Here is a 21,025-nt window from a genome sequence, read left to right as displayed (position 1 = left end):
ACAGTGGGGGTGGGGGAAGAGAAATATACTAAACTCACTCCTGTACTCCCATTATTTGTGTAACAAAGCCCAGTCAAAAATAATAAAACAAGTTTGTTTAAAAAAGAACTTCCTATCCACGCTCTTAAAAAACAGAGGTCATCATTCAAAACTATAGAGCTCACTTACTCATGATTAACTTACTATTCCAGAATGTATTTTTAATCACTTTTAAGCATAAACAGGTAAATTCTTTAAAAGTATGATTGATTCATCACTGGAGAAAAATGTAATAAAATATTCAACATGATATAAAGTATGACTTGAGAAAATTAAAGTTATTCTAAGATGAAAAGAAAAGTAAAACTTAATTTAGTCAATTTTGTAGTCACAGTTGCCATTACAGTATTATCTCCCAGCTACTCATTAACCTTCTTTTTCTTTCCATGGATCCACACTGACTCCATCTATGCACCACTGATAATGATAATCTCAGGACATCCTCTTACACGCAAAGGAGAGTGATTTGCAATTAACAATTGAATTAAGTTAGATGAAGCTTTCTCTGTGTTTTGAGTAAAGGTAAGATCCCATGGTAAGTATATCAATCTTCTTTCTTAGAGCACTTTTCTCCTTTCATCCACAATATATAGTTGACCTTTTCTTGACATTGTAAAAACATTTCATTGATAGTCACCATAAATATTTACCTCATATATATCATTTCCAAAGCACTTCATATTAGTAATAATTACTAACTTCTCAGGGCTTGTCATATGTTAAACTCAATCTTTAGAACTCTATGAAATAGGAATTACCCCCATATAATAGATGGAAAAACTGACTCAAGGAGAATCTGTGAGGTGCCCCAGGCTAAGGGCTGGTAGAGCTGGTATAATATGCATCAGTCACAAACAGGAAGGGACTACATATCCCAAGTCAGATGTCTCAGGAACCAAACTACAAAAGAACTTGTACCCATCTTAGATGTTCACCTTCCTCGGCTATAGTTGGACCCATCTGAAGGCATTAACAGGAGAGATTAAAATCTACAAAGCATGATCAAAAGTGTAGCTCCACAACTAAGCAGGGGAATATACAGAAAACATGGCCAGGATGTCTCATAAACTCCTGAGCAATTTCCAAAGAAATTTCCAAAGAAAAGAAAGGCCTGGCATGACTGGGTAGGTGCTCTGATATGAGAACCTAAACAAAAGGGCCACAATCCAGTCAACTTGGAAAGACCCACTCCATCTACCTCTTATCTCAAACTCATCACTGTTTTATTTTCATATCTTGATTTCCCAGGCAGTCTTCTCAACTAGAAAACTATTTGTTCACTATAATCCTCTATACAGACTGACACAATCTATCTTCTTTAAGTCTGAGCAACAAAGGCAGTCTTCTGAAGGCCTCAATATCTCCAGGACAAATTTATCCTCAAAGTTCCAGTCCCTCCCTATACAGTATACAAGTACAGTGACCTTGAAAGCCTCCCCACCAAATTTCTCCATGTCTTCAGTTAACCAGAAACCAAGTTAATCACACTGGACAAGACACATTTCATACAGCATGGCTTCAGGATACAAATCTGTTAGGTTTATGAGGAAACTTCCCCTTCTATTTTAGACACTTATAAACAGCTGTAATTTTTTTGTTTCCTGGACAAGAAAACGTGTAATACTTTTGGGGAAGGGGAATTAACTTCAGGAATCTTCCTACTGAACATAACAAGAAAATTTAAGTATCTAAACACCAATCACTTTGGTATTCATGAAGCTCACAAAAAAGAAGGATGGGGAGATGTCCCCAGTGAAAACAAAACCTGACCCTCTGTCACAGGTTTCTTCATAACTTTATTAATACAGTTGGGAAACACTAGTCATATAATTGATGGTTAACTAACTCAACATTTTCATGTCACTGAAGCATAATGAACATAAACTGACAAATATTTTAAATAAAACACAGAAGAGAAATACCTCAAGTTCCACCAGAGCCGCAGTCACTGCATCTGTCGCAAGAGCACCAGCCTGTAGCTTTTCAATTGCCTATGAAACCAAGGGGGGAGATTATTCATTGTAAAACCACAACTCCCCAAACACCAGAAACTATCCAAAACCTTAAAGAAATGTAGCAGACATTTAGAGTTAATAAAAATTGGTCACTAGTTCCATTCCATACTTCAAGACATAACCTATTTAGATTTACAACAAGCACGGGCTTTTTTCAAGATACTTCATGATACAGTTCACTTATCACTCAAATTAAGACAATGAATAAAAATTTAGCCACTAAACGCAAAGTGCAGGTGATTTAGTAAATGAATGGGCCTCATTTATCACATGGCAATTCAAAAACAGCCACAGACATTATGTCAATTTAGTTTGGTTTAAATATCCTGATAATTCAAAGGAGGATGCTTGTTGTGGTAAGCACCAGCGGCTGTATGTAAGTGATGAATCACTAAATTCTACACCTGAAACTAATACTGTACTGTATGTTAACTGGAATTTAAATAACTATTTGGAAAAAGAAAAAATAAATATTCTCATAATTCATATTTTATATACATAATTGAATATCAGACTAAGCTAATAACATCTCCTACTGCTACTACACTCCACACCCCTAACTATAAAAAACAATGACTCTCAGTCACAGAAATACTTCAGAATCTTTAGATGGACACATACATGTGACAAAATGTTTTTGGTCCTACAAGTGGTTCCCACTTATCCCATTTCATTTACACCCAGTCAACTGCGGTCCAGAAGGAAATGATCCTCTTTCTGACATAATATCAGGTTAAGAGTAGCCTAGCACTATGCCCCAATCCCTAAGTCATTCACTCACTTCATCCCATCATGGAGGCATTTTATCATCTCACATCATCCCTAGAAGAAGAGGTGAGTACTGTATAGTTAGATATTTTCACAGAGAAAGAGACCACATTCACACAACCTTTATACACACACAGTGTAACTGTTCTATTTTATTATTACTGTTTTTAATCTCTTACTGTGCCTAATTTATAAAGTAGACTTTATCAAAGGTATGTATATATAGGAAAAGTACATATAGGGTTCAGTACATATGCAGTTTCAGGCATTCACTGGGGATCTTGAAACATATCCTCCTTGGATAAGGGAAGATTACTGTATAATATATTGAGATTAAAAAATCATGTTCTTTTGTAATATAAACTATAGAGAGTAAAGGCCCACAAAATCACCTTACTTCTAGAGTATAAAGGAAAGAGAAAGAAGGAAAACTGATCTCTAAATGAACGACTAAAGCTCCAATTTAGTCAACAGAGAAAATGCTCAAAAGCTAAGAGTTATATTTCTCATTAAACTTTTAAGAAGTTCATTCACTGTGTAAATTGAGGAGGCTGAGTATTCATTCCAAATGTATTAGGATTCTAAGACTATAGTTATATAAAACTTACTTTTTTCAGATGATGTAAACATCTTAAACTTTGAAAATTAAGATTAAAAAATATGAAATAGTTTAGAGAACTTTTAGCTTTATTGTAAATTTCAAAAAAACAATAAAATCCCCATAACAAAATATTCTTATTTATTTATGTGATTTCACTCGTAAGAAAAAGCTTGGATCTCTAATAAAGCATAATCTTTCTTTCAAATAGTATTTAATTATAAATGATGAGCTGGAAGAGACCCGTATTTACTTGATATACTAGCCACTAAAGTTATATTTGCATAAAAAGTAATGGAAGCTTTGCCAATAAGAATATATAGTCAAGATCAAAATAAAAACAAACAATATTTCTTCTGAATCCATTCCTGCCTCCAGATTTAAGTCAACAATTTAGCAAAACCTCAAAGCCAAAGAGAAAAAAAGCACAACTGAGACCAAGAGCAAAGCTAAACTCAGGAATGACAATGAATTTGCTACGATACAAACTACATAATGAAAAACAGAAGGAAAAAGCACAGGATAATCTCCCTAAGAAAAGCATCCATTTTAATTCTTTATTATTTATTTTCTTCTCTTCACAGAAAGACACATCAGCTGTCTTTGAACTGTTTTCCCTACTCCTTCAATGGAGCTCAATGCCTTTGCAAAGATTAAAAGATATATAATTACATGCCCACAATTCCAGAAATACAGACTTTAAGCAGGGAAATGAAGGGAGAGGTCTAAGTATCATTTGGAGAATAAAAAACACAAAACAAAACAAAAAAGACACCCCACAAATATGAGCAAAATAAGCTCATGGTCAAAACTAAAGACCATCTTAGAAGTCAAACCTTAACATTTTGAATTTCAAGGTAAAGCTGTTTGTTGGTAGGGGCGCCTGGGTGGCTCAGTGGGTTATACCTCTGCCTTCGGTTCAGGTCATGATCTCAGGGTCCTGAGATGGAACCCCACATTGGATTCTCTGCTCAACAGGGAGTCTACTTCTCCCTCTCTCTGCCTGCCTCTCTGCCTACTTGTGATCTCTCTCTCTCTGCCAAATAAATAAATAAAATCTTTTAAAAGAAAAAAAAAAAAAAGGCTGCTTGCTGGCCAAAACTAAAATGTTTCCATCAGACACACTCTGTTCATACCTTCTGACAAGCTCGTTTGCATACATGTTTATATTCCTTGGCTTTGGATTCAGAATGATAACCTGCACCTGCAGTAGGGAAAAAAACAACCAGTTGTTAGTTATCATCAAAATATTAGAGATTTTACTTATATAAACAGTTCATACAAACTGATGCTCTCCTGGTGAAATAAAGCTATTGTCCTACATGTACGGAGTTTTCAAACTCTAATAGATTCCTTCTGCACATAAGCCTTTTTTATGCCATGTCTTACCTCCTTTTTCAAAGGTTATTTTCCTGCCAGAGATACTAGAAATAGCTCGTATTCCCAAACAGCCTCCACCAAGACCATCTTTCAAAAACCTTTCTCCAAAGCCAGGAGATTTTTTGGTCTGGGGTTGATAACCTAGGAGGTGTCAGGGACAGAGTTCCTTCAAGTTCCTTTCTATTGACCTTTAGAAAGTGTCTGCCATTTGGCAAAGTACTGTTCAGAATTCTGAATTCTTAAGAGTAACTTCAAAAAACTAGGTAGTGTCTAAATAACATTTGAGGTTGAGGAGTATTACATCCCACCTCTCCACAACTACCAAATACCACCATTCCCATGCACACTTTTTATGTCCTCTCACTGTGGGAATATAGCCCACCGTGTCTCTGAAACCTCGGTGAGAGCATATTTCAATCAGCCTATTAGAAATCCCAGTAGTCCCCATCTCTTAAACACCCAACAACTGCCTCAAGAGACTCGCTCTGAAATTTGTTTCCCTAAGAGTTTTAATACTTGCTTACTTAGAGATTTGAGAATAATCTAAATAAGAAAGAAACCAAGAGCCCTTAAAGGGCCCTTAAATTTTCTTGATGGTTAGGCTTCTAAACAAAGTTCTTTAACAGAGCTCTGAATGTCCCCCCTCACCTAAACACCAAGGTCCCACAGGGGTCCAACAGAAGGAAGGTTAAGAACTGTGTTTCTAAGCCTCAAGGTTCCTCAAGTGGGTCTACAGACTCAGACATAAACTTACCCCACCTTTCCTCAGACCAAAGAAAGAAATGGCTCGTGAATATATCAGTCAGGGACCCAGGAGGACAGAAAAAATGCCAAACCAACAGGAACCCCTTATTCTAATCCTATTTCTCAGGAGAACTCTGAAACCTCAGAGAGCCTGCACCAATATTTAACAGGCCTCTCTTCATGGTCTTCTAACATGTCTGTCATCTTAGATCTGGGGGCCCCAATCTTTCAGCAATATATCCCAAATCATGGAACACTACTACTAAGTAGGTAACTTTAGAGGATGGTTGACAGTTTTAATAGGATTTAACATACAAATGCTTCGTTTTGAATAAGGGAAAAGTCTCAGCACGGCTACAGTACATCTTTCATATCTGGTTAGCACTTTGTAGTTTCTCTATCTAACAAAGGGAAGATAGCCTCAGGATCTAAGCCACTGACATATGACAGGATTCAGCTAAAATTTAATCACACTGTTTTGCTTGCACTATTTTAAAGTTATTTTCTCCTCATGCAAGTGACACTGACATTTCATTTAAGTAAAGACAAGTTTCATCTTTCAAGTTTTAAGTTAAGTTTTCAGCTTTTAAATATGAGGTAAACAGTATAAGTAGTATATAGATCTAGGAAAAGTCAAGAAATCTTAAAATCAAATGACTGACATTTGGGCAAGTCTCCCCTAGTTTAAGAAAAAAAACATTAAAATCTCTACAGTGGATGAGGAACTGAAATTTTGTACCTTAAATGTGTAAGACATATTTCTGCATAATCAGTCTATCTGCCCTTCTGTTAACTTAGGAGAGGGTGATCTTAATCCAGGTATTTTCCTGCCATAACCCAGATTTCCGCCTATTACTGCTGGCCCCCAGCACCAACTTCATCTAGGAGCCATTCCCACTTAGTGAGTGTCTAAAAGAAGAGGGATACCACCATGATAGTCATAGAAAGCAATGCTTTCCAACTAATCAAAAGTTCTATGTTGCTGCATGTTACAAATGTCAAACCTTTCTTGTACATTTGTCACATACTCATTCTGAATGAAATAACTCACTGGGTACCATTAAAGATGCACCAACATGGTGTAGTAGAAGGCAGGGTTCTGCTTCCAAGTCTACTTCTAACTGGGTTATTTCTAAAATGTACTTCATTTCTTTGTAAAATCTTTTGAAAGAAAAGCAAATTGAACCTGGGTTTTCTGATTCTCCTGGAATAGGTACAGTAAGACTTCCAAAGTCATCTAGTCCATATACAGCCAAAGCTTAATGACCAGGCATGACACCAGTTTGACAAGAAGACACAATTCTACTCCTTACCCCATATCAAAGTTAATCTTGATTCCACCCTGCCTGACTATCTGAGAAAAGTTAAAAGGAGATCTAGCCATTCCCTCTCTCTTCACAGAAGTCATGAATTGTAAGTAAATGCAAGCAAAAAAAAAAAGACTTAAGGGAAAAAAAAAAAAGTCTGCTGGGCAGACCTGAGCAGAGATGCACTACTCTGTAACCCAAACCACCCCCCCTTTTTTTTTAAAGATTATTGTTTATTTATTTGACAGAGAGAGAGATCACAAGTAGGCAGAGAGGCAGGCAGAGAGAGAAGGAGAAGCAGGCTCCCTGTTGAGCAGAGAGCCTGATGCGGGGCTCGATCCCAGGAGCCTGAGATCATGACCTGAGCCAAAGGCAGAGGCTTAACCACTGAGCCACCAAGGTGCCCCTGAAACCCAAGTCTTCAAATGATTGGGGACCTAGGGGTTGAAGTTCACTGCATCTGTCCTCCAGGTCCTCTGTATTGTCAAAAGTGCTACACTGGGACTTTAAGGCCCACTTACAGGTCTCAACCTGGCCCTAGCACAACCTAGCCGTGTGGCTGAAGCTACTTAATCTCTCTTCCTCACTTATAACATGAAAAAGGCAAATTAGCTCTATGACTACGTTACTATTATACTCTAAAATGGCTATAGTTTGGGTGCCTGGGTGGCTCTGTCAATTAAGTATCCAACTCTTGATTTCAGATGTGGTCATGACTTGGGGATCATGGGATAGAGCCCTGCACTGGGCTCCTGCTCAGCATGGAGTCTGCTTGAGATACTGTCTCCCCCCCTCACCTCCTCTTCTGCTCTTCCCACACACAAGTGCTCTCTCTCTCTTAAATGAATAAATAAAATCTTTTTTAAGTAAATAGCCATAGTCAAATATGCAGTCAATAAAATTTTTCAGCAGCATCATTTTTAAAACACAAACCAGAGTTTAAGAAATTACTTTGCCTGATTTTAATACTACCTAATTATATCTATTATATGGGGTAAAAGTAAATAATGGGGTAGAGAAGTGAAGAAAACATAGGAAGAGCTATAATTATAAGATCTTTCAAGCAGGAAGCAGGAGAGACCTATATTGCAGTCAATCCCTTTGGTTCCAACTCCTCTCTGGCAGTTTGCCTCCTACATATATGAAATTCAGTTCAGTATACTTCAAGATAAGGGGCGAAAAAATCAACTTTATTTTCATCTTCCAACTCGCCCACTTAGAGCTTACCTGCATGTACCAACACAAAGCCCCCTCGCTTCTCCTTATGGGACTGCTTTGTTTCCAACTCTTTGACTGTTATTTTAACAGTCGAAATCTGAGATGACCTGGAAGGCACCCCTTCTCCAGAACTCATCCCCTTCTCCATGGTCATTCTCTGAGATTACCATCTTCTATTGGGAAAAGTACATACTTCCATCCAAAAGTAATTGCAGGAGAGGAATTACCCTAAAGAAAAACAGGCAAAGATGGTATACATTTCTTTCACTAACATACACATAAATTATACAAATTTGTATAAAGATAACATTCCAAAAACCTAATTTTAAAGTTACTTAACTGGGTAATACAAAGAATATGAAAAAGGTTAGGATTTAAATCTGCCCACAAACAATACTTACTTAAAATCATATAAACAAAAGAACTGTTGTAAAAAGACTTCATATGCAGTCCAGAGGAATTTTATCTTTCATTTTATTTAAACTGAAGAAAACCTCAAAATAACTTAAATATCACTTTCTACTTCCTTCAATCCAAATGTTAATAATCTCTGGGACATTCTAGAGTCACTAGTGATGCTGATTAACACCACCAAGGCTCGATATAAAGTCTATATTACAGCTAACTTTTTCTTCCCCAGCTTTACTATGATATAACATATAAAACTGTATAATTTTAAGGTGTACAAAACAATTTGACACACACACATACTGTGAAATGATTACCACAATAAGACACCTAGTTTCGGGGCGCCTGGGTGGCTCAGTGGGTTAAAGCCTGTCTTCAGTTCAGGTCATGATCTCAGGGTCCTGGGATCGAGCCCCGCATCAGGCTCTCTGCTCGGCAGGGAGCCTGCTTCTTCCCTCTCTCTCTGCCTGCCTCTCTGCCTACTTGTGATCTCTATCAAATAAATAAATAAAATATTTAAAAAAAAAAAAGACACCTAATTTCACACTTTTAGATAAACTCTATACCCTATTCTAAACTGAGAAGTAGGGAGGGGTGTAAGTCTTTCTTTGCCAATATAAAACATAAATAGTAGCATAAAAAGTGACTTAGTTGCCTAATCCCAAAAAATTGTGTTACTCAAAGTGTGGTCTGCAGATCAGGGTTTGCTACCAGTTTGTAAGAGACTTATTTTATTCATATAATAATTGGTTTATATGCACATTTTCAACAATGTGTACACTTTTTATATTTTTACCTTCTTGTTTATATTTTTGAAGCAATATTATCCATTAAATATAATAAAATTGAGCTTTTATTTTTATTCTTTTCTATTTAAATTCAATTAATTAACATATATTATTTGTTTCAGGGGTACAGGTCTGTGACTCATCAGTCTTACACAATACCCAGTGCTCATTACAATACAAACCCTTCCCAGTGTCCATCATCCCTTTATCCCATCCCACACCCCCACACCGCTCCAGCAACACTCAGTTTGTTTCCTAAGATTAAGAGTCTCTTATGGTTTGTCTCCCTCTCTCGATTTCTCGTTTCATTTTTTCCTCTTTTCCCTTATGATCCTCTGCCTTGCTTCTTAAATTCCACATATCAGGGAGATCATATAATAATTTTCTTTGACTCACTTATTTTGCTTAGCATAATACCCTCTAATTCCATCATCATCATTGCAAATGGTAAGAGTTCAAATTTTGATGGCTGCATAATATTCCATTATTTTTTTATCTTTCATTCATGGTTCTATATTTCAGTTTTGTTTGGGGCTTGGCTTTTTTTTGGTTTTAGTTTTTGTTGTTTTACATTTTGTAAAAAATAGTCAACAATGGACTGAAAAATTTTTTAAAGCTGGTCTTTTACACCAGAGATGGTCTGAGAAGCACTGCAATATGGCATTTCAATTAGAAAGGAAGCAACTTCTACTCTAACATTAGCTTTCATTTAACTCTAAACCCATTAATGGTCTGACTGGCCTAGTAAATAAAGAATTCCAACAAATGACTAAAACAAGACAACAAAGGGCAAATGGGCAAATCCCAGTTAACAGAAAAATTGTAGAACAGTGTAAACAGATCAAAAGATGCTAAATCTCACTCAAAAGAGAGATACAAAATAAAACTACATCCATTTTTAACTTGGGATGACCAACATCAAAATGGTATCAGGTTTTGAGGTTACTGAGAAACAAGAATTCTCACACAACTGCTAGTGGCATCATAAGATGACAAAACTCAACAAGAGCATTCTGGCAAAATCAATCAAAATTACAAATGCATTCTGAAAGATATGAACCAACAATATGTCTTGATGTAAGTAGTTAAAATAAAAGCAGCCACTGGAAAAAAAAAATGACAATATTCTTGATATACAATACAGATTGACTAATCTTACAGATAGTTTTGGTAAGTAAAAAAGGCACACTACAGAAATATATGCAATGCCAAATTTTGAGGGAGGGGAGAAAAAAATAATACAGCTAAGTATACATGCAAAGCACAAATCTGGAAAAATATGCCCCAAAATATAGTATAATAGTGGTCACCCAAAGAAGATTTGAATGATGGATGGACAAAGGTGGAATGGAAATTTTATTGTTCAGAGTTTATACCTTTCAATATTGAAAAATCTGTACAACTTTCCCAAAAAAAACACTTTTTTATTCATTTATTTATTTATGGAAACATGAAGTAACTAGCTAAATCCCAAGTTCCAAAATAGAGTAAGCCTATGAGACCTCATCTGAAAACTTCACTAAGAGGGCAAATACCATATGCTGAGGGTTCTCAACATGCATCCCACCTAGGATGGGAATGGACAAAAACATGGCCAACCAACAATACTGGCCCCAAAAGTTTTTGTTTTGTTTTGTTTTTCTGTTTTTGCTTTGTTTTGTTTTTCTGTTTTTGCTTTTGTTTTTCTGGATCTTGAACTTCTGAGGCCATGCAAATTACAGGTAATTCAAATTTTTTTTAAAAATTATAGTATTTGATCTCTAGAGTTCAGACTAAGGAGTAAAAAATAAATCATTATTGTAGATCAACATCAAATATTCCTGGGATTATTTTTTATCACATTTGTATTCATTTCATTATTACAAATCATTATTTGAAATTGATGAAGCATATTTACATCAACATACTGATCTGCAAGAAAAATGCCTAACATTTCAGCTAAGCTTTGAAGTAACATTCAACACACAAAATTTCCAGTGAAAGGAAATGTATAAGCATGTTACAGTTTTTACACAACAGAAAACAACTGTACAGCTCATTTTTTATAATGCCTTTATTTCTGAATATGCTTGAAAATGGACATTTTGCAATTTCCCACTAGTGACGATATTAAAATTCATTTTATTGTTTCTAAAACACTGACAACTTGTCCATCCTCTGCAATAGTCGCAACAAAAAGTTAACAAAAAGTTAGCATATGACCCAGTAATTTCACTCACAGGTATATACCAAAGAGAACAGAAAATACGTCCACAAAAAAATTATACATGGATATTTATGGCAGAATTATTCCTAATAGTCAAAAAGTGTTAAGAACTCAAATGTCCATGAACTGATAATGGTTAAACAAAATGTGGTACATTCATACAATGGAACATTAACCAGCCATAAAAAAATAACTAAGTACTGATACATACTATGGCATGAATGAACCCTGAAAACAGTGAAAGAAGTCAGACATACTACATGTTTCCAATTATGTGAAATGTTCGGAGTACGCAAATCTAAAGAGACAGATGTAGATTAATTGTTGCCTTGGCCTGGGAAGCTAAAGGGGAATTGGAGAGTGGCTGCTAATGTGGGCAGGCTTTCTTTTGGTGGCAATAAAAATATTCTAAAATTGATTGTGGTGATGGTTGCACAATTCTGAATATACTAAATACCACTGAGTTGTACGCTTTAAAAGTGCATAAATTATATAATAAATGAATTCTATCTTAATAAAGCTGTTTGGATTGAGAGGCGGGACAGGTCGGGGCGGGGACGGATAGGGAAGAAAAAAATGAAACAAGATGGGATCCAGAGGGAGACAAACCATAAGAGACTCTTAATCTCACAAAACAAATTGAGGGTTGCTGGGGGGGTGGGGGGTAGTGATAGGGTGGCTGGGTGATGGACATTGGGGAAGGTATGTGCTATTATTGGTGAGTACTGTGAAATGTATAAGCTTGATGATTCACAGACCTGTACCTCTGGAGCAAATAATATATTATATGTTAATAAAAATAATTTAAAAATAAATTAAAAGACCAATAAATAAATAATTAAATAAAGTTGTTTGGGAAAAACAAGTTTCCTGATTCCCATAAACTATTATCTTTTCCCATAAATGTATCTTTTCCAAGTTACCAAACCTAATGACCTTTTCTTACTCTGATGCCTGCAACTTTTTTCTTTACATCCCCTGCTTTTCTTGGCAAGCATGCCAATCTACCATCCTAGCTGTTCATGATTCCCCTGACCCTTCCCAAGCTTGTCCTCTTACATGACTCCCTGTCCACAGGTCTATTCTCAAATGTCTCCTTCAGCAATTTCATCCACTGCCAACCTTTCAAAAGAATCCTCTCAGTAAATCAGATATTTGTAACTCTTTATCTTCTGCTTCTTGAGCTCTAGCCACAAGTCTCCTGGATAGCTTAGTTCAACCTGGATCCTCTTCACTCTTAACCTACCCAAAACAGTCTCATTTTTCCACAGAAATCTAGTTATTTCCACATCACACCTTATTTTTAATAGCACTAATCCTTTTCTAACTTACCTTGACGTCATCCTGGACTGCACCCACTTTCCAAATCTTCTAAATTTCTCCCTCAAGCATTTAACCTCATTTCCCCTCCTGCCTCCACCTTTGTTCAGTTCACATACCTCTTAGCATAAATGTTACAAAAGCACTTTAACTTCTCTCCCCAAATCCAGACTATCGTAAAACAACCAACTACAAAAGGCTGCCAAAATAAATCTCATAAAGGACAACTCCAATCAAAATGAATGGCATGCCAAAAGACATAAGCAGACAATATACACAAGAGGAAATATACTGGATATCCGATATTAAGGAAAGAATATTCAGATTAGTAGAAATAAAAATGGAATCTTCCTAACTAGCACTGTACTGCCACCATAAACTGAGGTAAGTAACCATTTTGAAAAGGAATTTATCAGGAAGTATCAAAAGCCTTAAAATGTATAACTTTGTATATACTACCTTTCCAGAGATACTCTATGTATAAACTAGTCTATTAAAACATAAGTAACAATACTACCATGGATACCTCCAAGGAGAACTGGGAGACTGAAGGGCAAAATGAAAAGGAAACTTGATTTTCTCCTAATAGCCTTTTGCATTTGATGTTTTTGTTTTGTTTGGGGTTTTTGTTTTGTTTTGTTTTTTAGATTTTATTTATTTGACAGAGAGCGAGAGATCACAAGTAGGCAGAGAGGCAGGAAGAGAGAGAGAGCGGAGAAAGCAGATTCCCTGCGGAGCAGAGAGCCCGATGCAGGGCTCGATCTCAGGACCCTGGGATCATGACCTGAGCTGAAGGCAGAGGCTTTAACCTACTGAGCCACCCAGGTGCCCCTGTTTTGTTTTGGTTTTTTTTTTTTTTTTTTTTTTTAACCAGGTACTATCTGCTAAAAATATTTAAATTAGCCATCTCTGAAACTAAGATGAACCCAAATTAACCTGATTATCAAGGTCAGAAGAGAAACTCAGAATAAAACATCAGTTTTGCTCCAGGGACTTTCAAGGCACTGATTTTAAGGTCTAAATCTTGACCCCAGTTCTCTCAAAGACTTTTATTTTCCTACTGCATGTGATGACACTTTTTTGTTCTTTATACCATTTAAAAAACTATGACATGTCCTGTTTGCCCCAGTGTTGAATTTTTCCCTCTAGATTTACTTAGTCTTTTAGAAGCAGTAGAAGAATAAGTCAGGGAATCCAACCATCTTACAGCAAAAGGCTTTTATAGAAATCCAGCCCTTAAGCTATAGCAACTGATTAATAAAGAAGCATTCTGCTGCTCTTAAGATCTTGACATTGAAGGTTTAATGCCTCATTCAATGAGCTCCAAAACACACTCATTTCATCTTTGACCCAGTAATTTCACTTCTGAGAACACTTTCTACCAAAATAACTTCAAAAACAGAAAAGGCTTTATGCCCGTTATGCTATGTTTAACACAGGATAATTTAAAAAAACAAAAATCTGGAAGTGACCCAAATGTCCAACATAGAGAAATGGTTAAAAAAATGATAACCTATATTATTTATGGTCAATTGGTTTTCAACAAGGGTGCCAAGACCATTAAATAAGGAAAGGATGGGGCGCCAGGGTGGCTCCATCAGTTAAGCATCCGACTCTTGATTTTGGCTCAGGTTAAGATCTCAGAGTCATAAGATGGAAATGCACGTTGGGATCTGTGCTGGGTATGGAGCCTGTTTAAGATCCTCTCTCTCCCTTTCCCTCTGCCCCCTTTAAAAAAATTTAAATAGGGAAAGGATAGTCTTTTCAAAAAATGGTGCTGGAAAAACCAGATAGGCACATACAAGGAATGAACCTGGATTCCTACCTATGCTACCTACCTATTCCTTGATCCACACAGACCAAGAATTAAATGCAAGAACTAAAACTGTAAAACTCTTAGGAGAAGACACAGTAGTAAATCTTCAAAATCTTGAATTTGGCAATGGTTTTAGACATGATACCAAAAGCACAACCAACCAAAGAAAATATAGATAAATTAGAATTCACCAAAAGTTTAAATGTTTGGGGCACCTGGATGGCTCAGTCATCAAGCACCTGCCTTTGGCTCAGGTCATGATCCCAGGACTGCACTGGACACTCTGCTCAGCAGGAAGCCTGCTTCTCCCTCCCCACTCCCTCTGCTTGTGTCCCTCTCTCACTCTCTGTCAAATAAATAAATAAAATCTTTAAAAAAAAAAAAACTCTTCTATTAAAAAAAAGAATTCATACAACTTCAAAATTTTTTAAAATTCAATATGAGGGCGCCTGGGTGGCTCAGTGGTTAAGCCGCTGCCTTCGGCTCAGGTCATGATCTCAGGGTCCTGGGATCGAGTCCCGCATCGCGTTCTCTGCTCATCAGGGAGCCTGCTTCCTCCTCTCTCTCTGCCTGCCTCTCTGCCTACTTGTGATTTCTCTCTGTCAAATAAATAAATAAAATCTTTAAAAAAAAATAAATAAAATAAAATAAAATAAAATTCAATATGAAAATGAGCATAGGAATTGGACAGACATTTCTCCAAAGATACACAAAGGGCTGATAAGCATAGGAAAAGATGTTCAACATTACCATCCTTCAGGGAAATGGAAATCAAAGCCACAGTGAGGTACCAACATCATAGGTATACCTCAAAAACAAATATTAAGTTTTAACAAGGATATGGAGAAATCAGAACTCCCATATCCTGCTGGTGCAGACCACTTTCAAAAACATTGGGCAGTTCCTCAAAAAGCTAAACAGAGTTACCATATGACCCAGCAATTCCACTCCTAGATCTATATCTAAGAGAAATATAAACATATATCCACACAAAAACCTGTACATGGATCTTTACAGAATTATTCACAATAGTCAAAAAGAGGAAGCAACTCAACTGTCCATTAACTAGTGATGGATAAACAAAATGTGATGTGTGTGTGTGTGTGTGTGTGTGTGTGATGGAATATTATTCAGCCATAAAAAGGAATGGAATATTGCTACAAAACACAACATGGATGAACCTTAAAAACATTATGCTAAGTAAAAAAAGGCAGATACAAAAGGCCACATGTTCTATAATTCCATTTACCAGAAATGTTCCGAATAGGAAAATCTACAGACACAGAAGTAGATCAGTGGCTGCTAGGGACTGGAGGAGGAAGGAGAGGGGAGAGTTTAATTAGTGGTTGCCAGGGACTGGGGAAGCCAACGGGAAGTTACTGTAATGGGTAGAGTTCCTTTTGGAGATGATGAAAATGTTCTGGGATTAGATAGTGGTAATAGGTGCACAACTTTATGAATATAGTAAAAACTAAAATTTACAATTTAAAAGGGTGGGTTTATGGTATGTGAATTTTATCTTAATAAGAAAAGATCGATCTAGGCAATGGATGCAATGTACAACAATTATAGTTTCTAGTTATAATCATATCTAAGACATGCTATGATCATAAACAGGTTAAAAATGCAATAAAAAATAGAAAGGGATCAAAATGCTGGGTTGGTGAAACTGTAGGTGATCTCTTTTTAATTATTCCTGCATTTTCCACATGTTCATTAATAAGCACGTACTGCTTTTACAAATGGGGGGGGGGGGTATTTAAACAAACCAAAAAGGAAATTATTAAACTCCCAAGTGTATGAAAATTCCTTAGCTTAGTGTTCAACGATCTCAGTCACATGGTCCCGAAAATACCTTTCATTTCCCCTCCCCTACAGGGGCGAGTCAAGTTACTCCCTCCTTCCGGAAACACGATGCCCTCTATTTCCAGGGCACCTCCAGCTCCCGTTTTCCACCCTCCTCTCCAGCTGCTCCTTCTCCATCTTCTCGGTCCTTGCCTCCTCCGCCTCCGGACCAGTAAATGCTAATGTCCTGAGAGACTCTAACCAGGCCGCTAGAACACCGCGGGGCTGCTCTCGCCCCAACCCGCCACGCAGGACTAGGGCGCACACGCTCGGGTCTCTGCGAGCCTCTGCCTCGGAGAACCCCGCAGCCCGCGAGTGCAAAGTCAGTGAAGGACAGCGAGGACTGCCCGCACACAGACAGTCCCTTCCCCGGAGAAGGAAGAAGACTGCCAGGCTAGAGCCAAGGCTGAGGAGGAGACCGGCACGGGCGCCACGCGCGACCGAGGGGTCGAGGGACGTCCCGGATCCGCTCCTTCAACACCGCCCCAGGCAGTGGGCATTCTGTGCGCCGCCCCCTCCCGGCCCCGAAGAGGATGTCCCAGCGAGCGCGCGGGCCTGGACAGAGGCAGCGCCGCAGCGGCGGCAGCGGCGCGGACAGCGTGAGAAAGAGAGACACTCACCAGCGTCAGCCCCGAGCCCTCACAGCACCGGAAGTAGTCACCCGCCCGTTGCCAGGGTGAGGAAGCGGGATTGACATCAAGCTTTCCCATTGGGTATGCGCGTAGCACGTGGCCGGAAGCAAACGCCCACGCGGGGCTCAGACTCTGCCCACTGCTTCCGAACGTTGCACCTGGCGGTTGAAGTTCCACGCAGACTTCACCTGGAGCCTCATTCGGGGCTGCGCAGGCGCCGCTGCCAGTCTCGTTTAACCCAGACTCTTAAATGAGCCAGTCCCGGGTTTCGACCCAAATGGTGGGCAGACCAGCGATGTGATAGGAAATGAAGTTAAAGTAGCCATGATTTATTGAAATGTCAATTCAGAGCTTAAATTTTTTCAGTCCGTGCAGCCTCCCTGTTACAGTAGGGAAAACTGGAGTTATGCCAGGATTCTATGTGGGAGGTGGGGACCCTCCCTGCCCTGGGGAGAATCAAAGTGTGGGGGGCCTTTCTTTTACCGTCTCGCTTCTAAGAGCAAGACCAGTAACAATGTAATCCATTTAATGTTTCCGGGTAACTATGAACATGAGTCCTTTAACAAATAACCACCTTTAAACCTGCTTTAGAAAGCAGAGATTGAAAATAGTAGCTCTAAGTATGGTCCCCAGATGAGAAGCTTAACGTGACCTGGGCCCTTACTAGAGGTACAATTTATGAAAAAACGTTCCAAGTCGGGGGGGGGGGGACGCGATTATTTTAATTGCAGATAAAAATAGCAATCCTCTTCTGATTATATAAGATTTTAGGACTGGTACTATATCGTGTTGGTGAGGATTGAGAAAACAATCATTCTTGTTCATTGCTGGTGCAATAAAGACTTTCACAAATTTGGGGGTGACAGTTTGATAGTCATCTACTGCAATTTTAAATGTGCTTACCCTTTGACCCAGAATATCTACTTTAAAGAGTCTACCTACAATATTCCCATTTGTGCACCAAGATATATACATCTATTCATACAAAAAGTATTTATCAAATAATTTCTACAAGCTTGGCACTGCTCAAGGAGATTTATTGAAGCACAGTTCAAGTAGGAGAAAAGAATAAAAATGGGTGTGTGAATTTCTATCAATATGGACCAGTTAATTCAGTTATAAAAATGCAAACTATATGAAGATGCAACCATTTTTTAAGTACTAAGCTGAAAAGCTATCAAAGACATGATTTAAAAACCCAAAATATCTTACATCCCATTTATGTATGCATGTCTATTTATTTTTATGCATTTTACATATACATACATAGACAGTATATGTGGAAAATGGTTAAAAGATTATGTACCAGAATATAAATGAAGCTACTAACAGAAATAAGATTGGATTAAGATAGGGGTGAAATCGTTTTTATTTTATTTATATCAATAACTACAGAACACTTAAAAATGCTGGATAAAATATAGCAAATATTGTTGTACTCAGCTAAAAGAGACCAAAACACAGAGACCAAAAAAAAAAAAAAAAAATGGAGAATCCAGAGTAGGGTGCCAGTGCTGAAGGCTCATCTCTACTGAGAGCACTTACATAGAGCAGGAGGCTAAGGTGTGGGTTTTTAAGCCCATAAGGTAACAAACAGAAATACACACACACACACACCCTTAGTAAGAACAGAAACAGGAGAAAGTGAACATTGATCTCATAGGCTTCTGGTTTTGAAGTCATCAGATAAAGAATATAAAGTAAATAGTTCTTAAATGTTTGTAAAAAAAAAAAATAAGTGAGGGAATAGAAAACCAAACAAAGATTAAGAAAATACTCTCCCCAAAAAATCTGACAGAATTGAAAGTTAAATAAATAAAAGATCTAGAAATACAAAATTGTTTATTAAAAAAAGAATCCAGGGACGCCTGGGTGGCTCAGTTGGTTAAGCAGCTGCCTTCGGCTCAGGTCGTGATCCCAGCGTCCTGGGATCCAGTCCCACATCGGGCTCCTTGCCCCGCAGGGAGCCTGCCTCTCCCTCTGACTCTGCCTGCCACTCTGCCTGTACTCTCTCTCTCTGACAAATAAATAAATAAAATCTTTAAAAAAAATAAAAAATAAAAAAAGAATCCACAGTAGATGGGCTGAACATTACCTAGACACAATCTGAGAAAAAATTAAGCAAATTGGAAAGTAGATATAAAGAAATTACCCAGGATGAGGATCAGAGAGACAAAGATATGGAAAGTATGGATGAGAATGTAATAGATGTAGAAGATAGACTAGTAGGGCTAGAATGTCTAATATACATAACATTAGAATTCCAAGAACATAAAAAAACAAACAAGGAAGAGGCAGTATCTTAAGAGATAATAAATATGAATTATCCAGATTGATGAAAAACAGAAACTCTCAGATTCAGGAAACTCATGAGTCTCAAGGGGGATAAATAAAAGAAATCCAAACCTAGACACATTATGCTGAAATTTCAGAAGATCAAAGACAAAAATATCTTAAAAGCAACCAGGGACAAAATACCTACAAAGAAATGAGTAGACTAGAAAGAGATGCTGCAGTTTAACAATTGAAAATAGAAGATGAAAATAGTATTTTTGAATTACTGAAAAATGTCCAAAGTACTGAAGAAATGTCAACCTAGAATTGTTTACCCAGCTAAACAAGAATTCAGGAAAGAGAATGTAATGAGGATATTTTCAGATAAGCCCAAACTGAGTAAATTTACCATAAACCAAATTATTTATAAAGGATACAATGCTAGGGGAAGAAGAGAATACCAGAAGAATTATTCAAGAAGAAATAGAAGTTGACTTTAGGGATCCCAAGTTCTGAGCCTAAGAGTCTCATGAGAGGTTTACAGAGTTGTCTTTATTTCCACAGACTTAGTCTCTAATCCTCTGATATCTATGTTATTTACTTTTTATGGTGAAAGCATGTGACATATCACCAGTAACCATGTTCTATGTTTGTATAGGTCATCTTACTGTTATTGGTATATGACAGTGCAGCAGATCTTTTTTTCTTCTGAAATGGCTGCAACATAATACTGTCCACCTCACTTGCCCCTTTGAATGTTGAGAATTTGATACTTCTCCCATCTCGAGGCAAGTCTATGTTCCCTACCCTTGAATCTGAGCCAACTTGCGACTATAGCAGAAACCACACCAGGTGACTTCTGAGGAAGTTTGCAAAAGCAGTGCAGTTCTTTGTGATTCTCTCTTGCAATGCTTGCTTTTAGATCCCAGCCACCATGCTCTGCAGAAGCTCAAGCAGCCTCATGGGAAAACCATATGTGGAAGTTGTGACCAATGACTCCAGATAAGGTCCAAGCTGCAGCCAGCACCAACTGCCAGACAAGTAATTGAATGGGCCTTCAGAAGATTCCAGTCCTCAGCCATGGATTAACTTTCAACATTTATGTCTTCCCAGCTTAGCAATCATAAGCAGAAATAAGCCATCTCCACTTACTTGCCCTTTCCAAATCTTGATAATAGTAATATAATAAAATGGCTTTTGCTTTACTTCACTAGGTTTACATACTAGTAGTACTTGATCACAGGCTCCAGCAACAGAGCCAAAGTTCACTGGCTCTTATATTGAGGGTATCATGCCAGGGTCCTGACACTGAACATCTAAGAAAAGTTAGCAGTAGCTAGGAGGATAACCTCATGGGTCTGGACGACTCAACTGCCTCCAGTTTGCCCACCTTATCCTCACTAATTTGTCCTCTTTCTTCTCTGTCTTTAGCACTCTCCCACCATAGGTGACCTGGGTTTTTTTTTTCTTCTTCTCCTTCTCCTTCTCCTTCTCCTTCTCCTTCTCCTTCCCCTTCTCCTTCTCCTTCCCCTTCCCCTTCCCCTTCCCCTTCCCCTTCCCCTTCCCCTTCCCCTTCCCCTTCCCCTTCCCCTTCCCCTTCCCCTTCCCCTTCCCCTTCCCCTTCCCCTTCCCCTTCCCCTTCCCCTTCCCCTTCCCCTTCCCCTTCC

The 21,025-nt window shown here is 37.9% G+C and overlaps 2 protein-coding genes across 5 annotated transcripts in view; one reads left to right on the top strand and one right to left on the bottom strand.

Moving 5' to 3' along the window:
* TASP1 (taspase 1) overlaps positions 1 to 17,925 on the bottom strand; it is a 277,276-nt gene extending 259,351 nt beyond the window's left edge. For all 4 annotated transcript variants that reach the window (XR_009405434.1, XM_059406523.1, XM_059406522.1 and 1 more), the window contains exons 1-4: positions 17,073 to 17,925; positions 8,079 to 8,297; positions 4,557 to 4,624; positions 1,962 to 2,030 (exon numbers count right to left, since the gene is read on the bottom strand). Coding sequence is in view for 3 of the 4 variants with exons in the window: in XM_059406523.1 (XP_059262506.1) it covers positions 1,962 to 2,030; positions 4,557 to 4,624; positions 8,079 to 8,223 (282 nt within the window). In the remaining variant the exon portion in view is untranslated. The remainder of the gene's footprint in view (positions 1 to 1,961; positions 2,031 to 4,556; positions 4,625 to 8,078; positions 8,298 to 17,072) is intronic.
* LOC132022404 (uncharacterized) lies at positions 15,862 to 20,484 on the top strand. The gene is made up of 3 exons (XM_059407664.1): positions 15,862 to 15,894; positions 16,427 to 17,128; positions 20,281 to 20,484. Exons 1-3 carry the CDS (start codon positions 15,862 to 15,864, stop codon positions 20,362 to 20,364), a joined length of 819 nt encoding a protein of 272 aa, XP_059263647.1. The 3' UTR covers positions 20,365 to 20,484.
* Positions 20,485 to 21,025: the final 541 nt, after the last annotated feature.

This window comes from Mustela nigripes, chromosome 7 (assembly GCF_022355385.1).
Source record: "Mustela nigripes isolate SB6536 chromosome 7, MUSNIG.SB6536, whole genome shotgun sequence".
In the NCBI taxonomy this organism is placed as follows: Eukaryota; Metazoa; Chordata; class Mammalia; order Carnivora; family Mustelidae; genus Mustela; species Mustela nigripes.
Note: the sequence above shows the minus strand (reverse complement) of the source record. Positions and strands in the feature narration are given on the sequence as shown.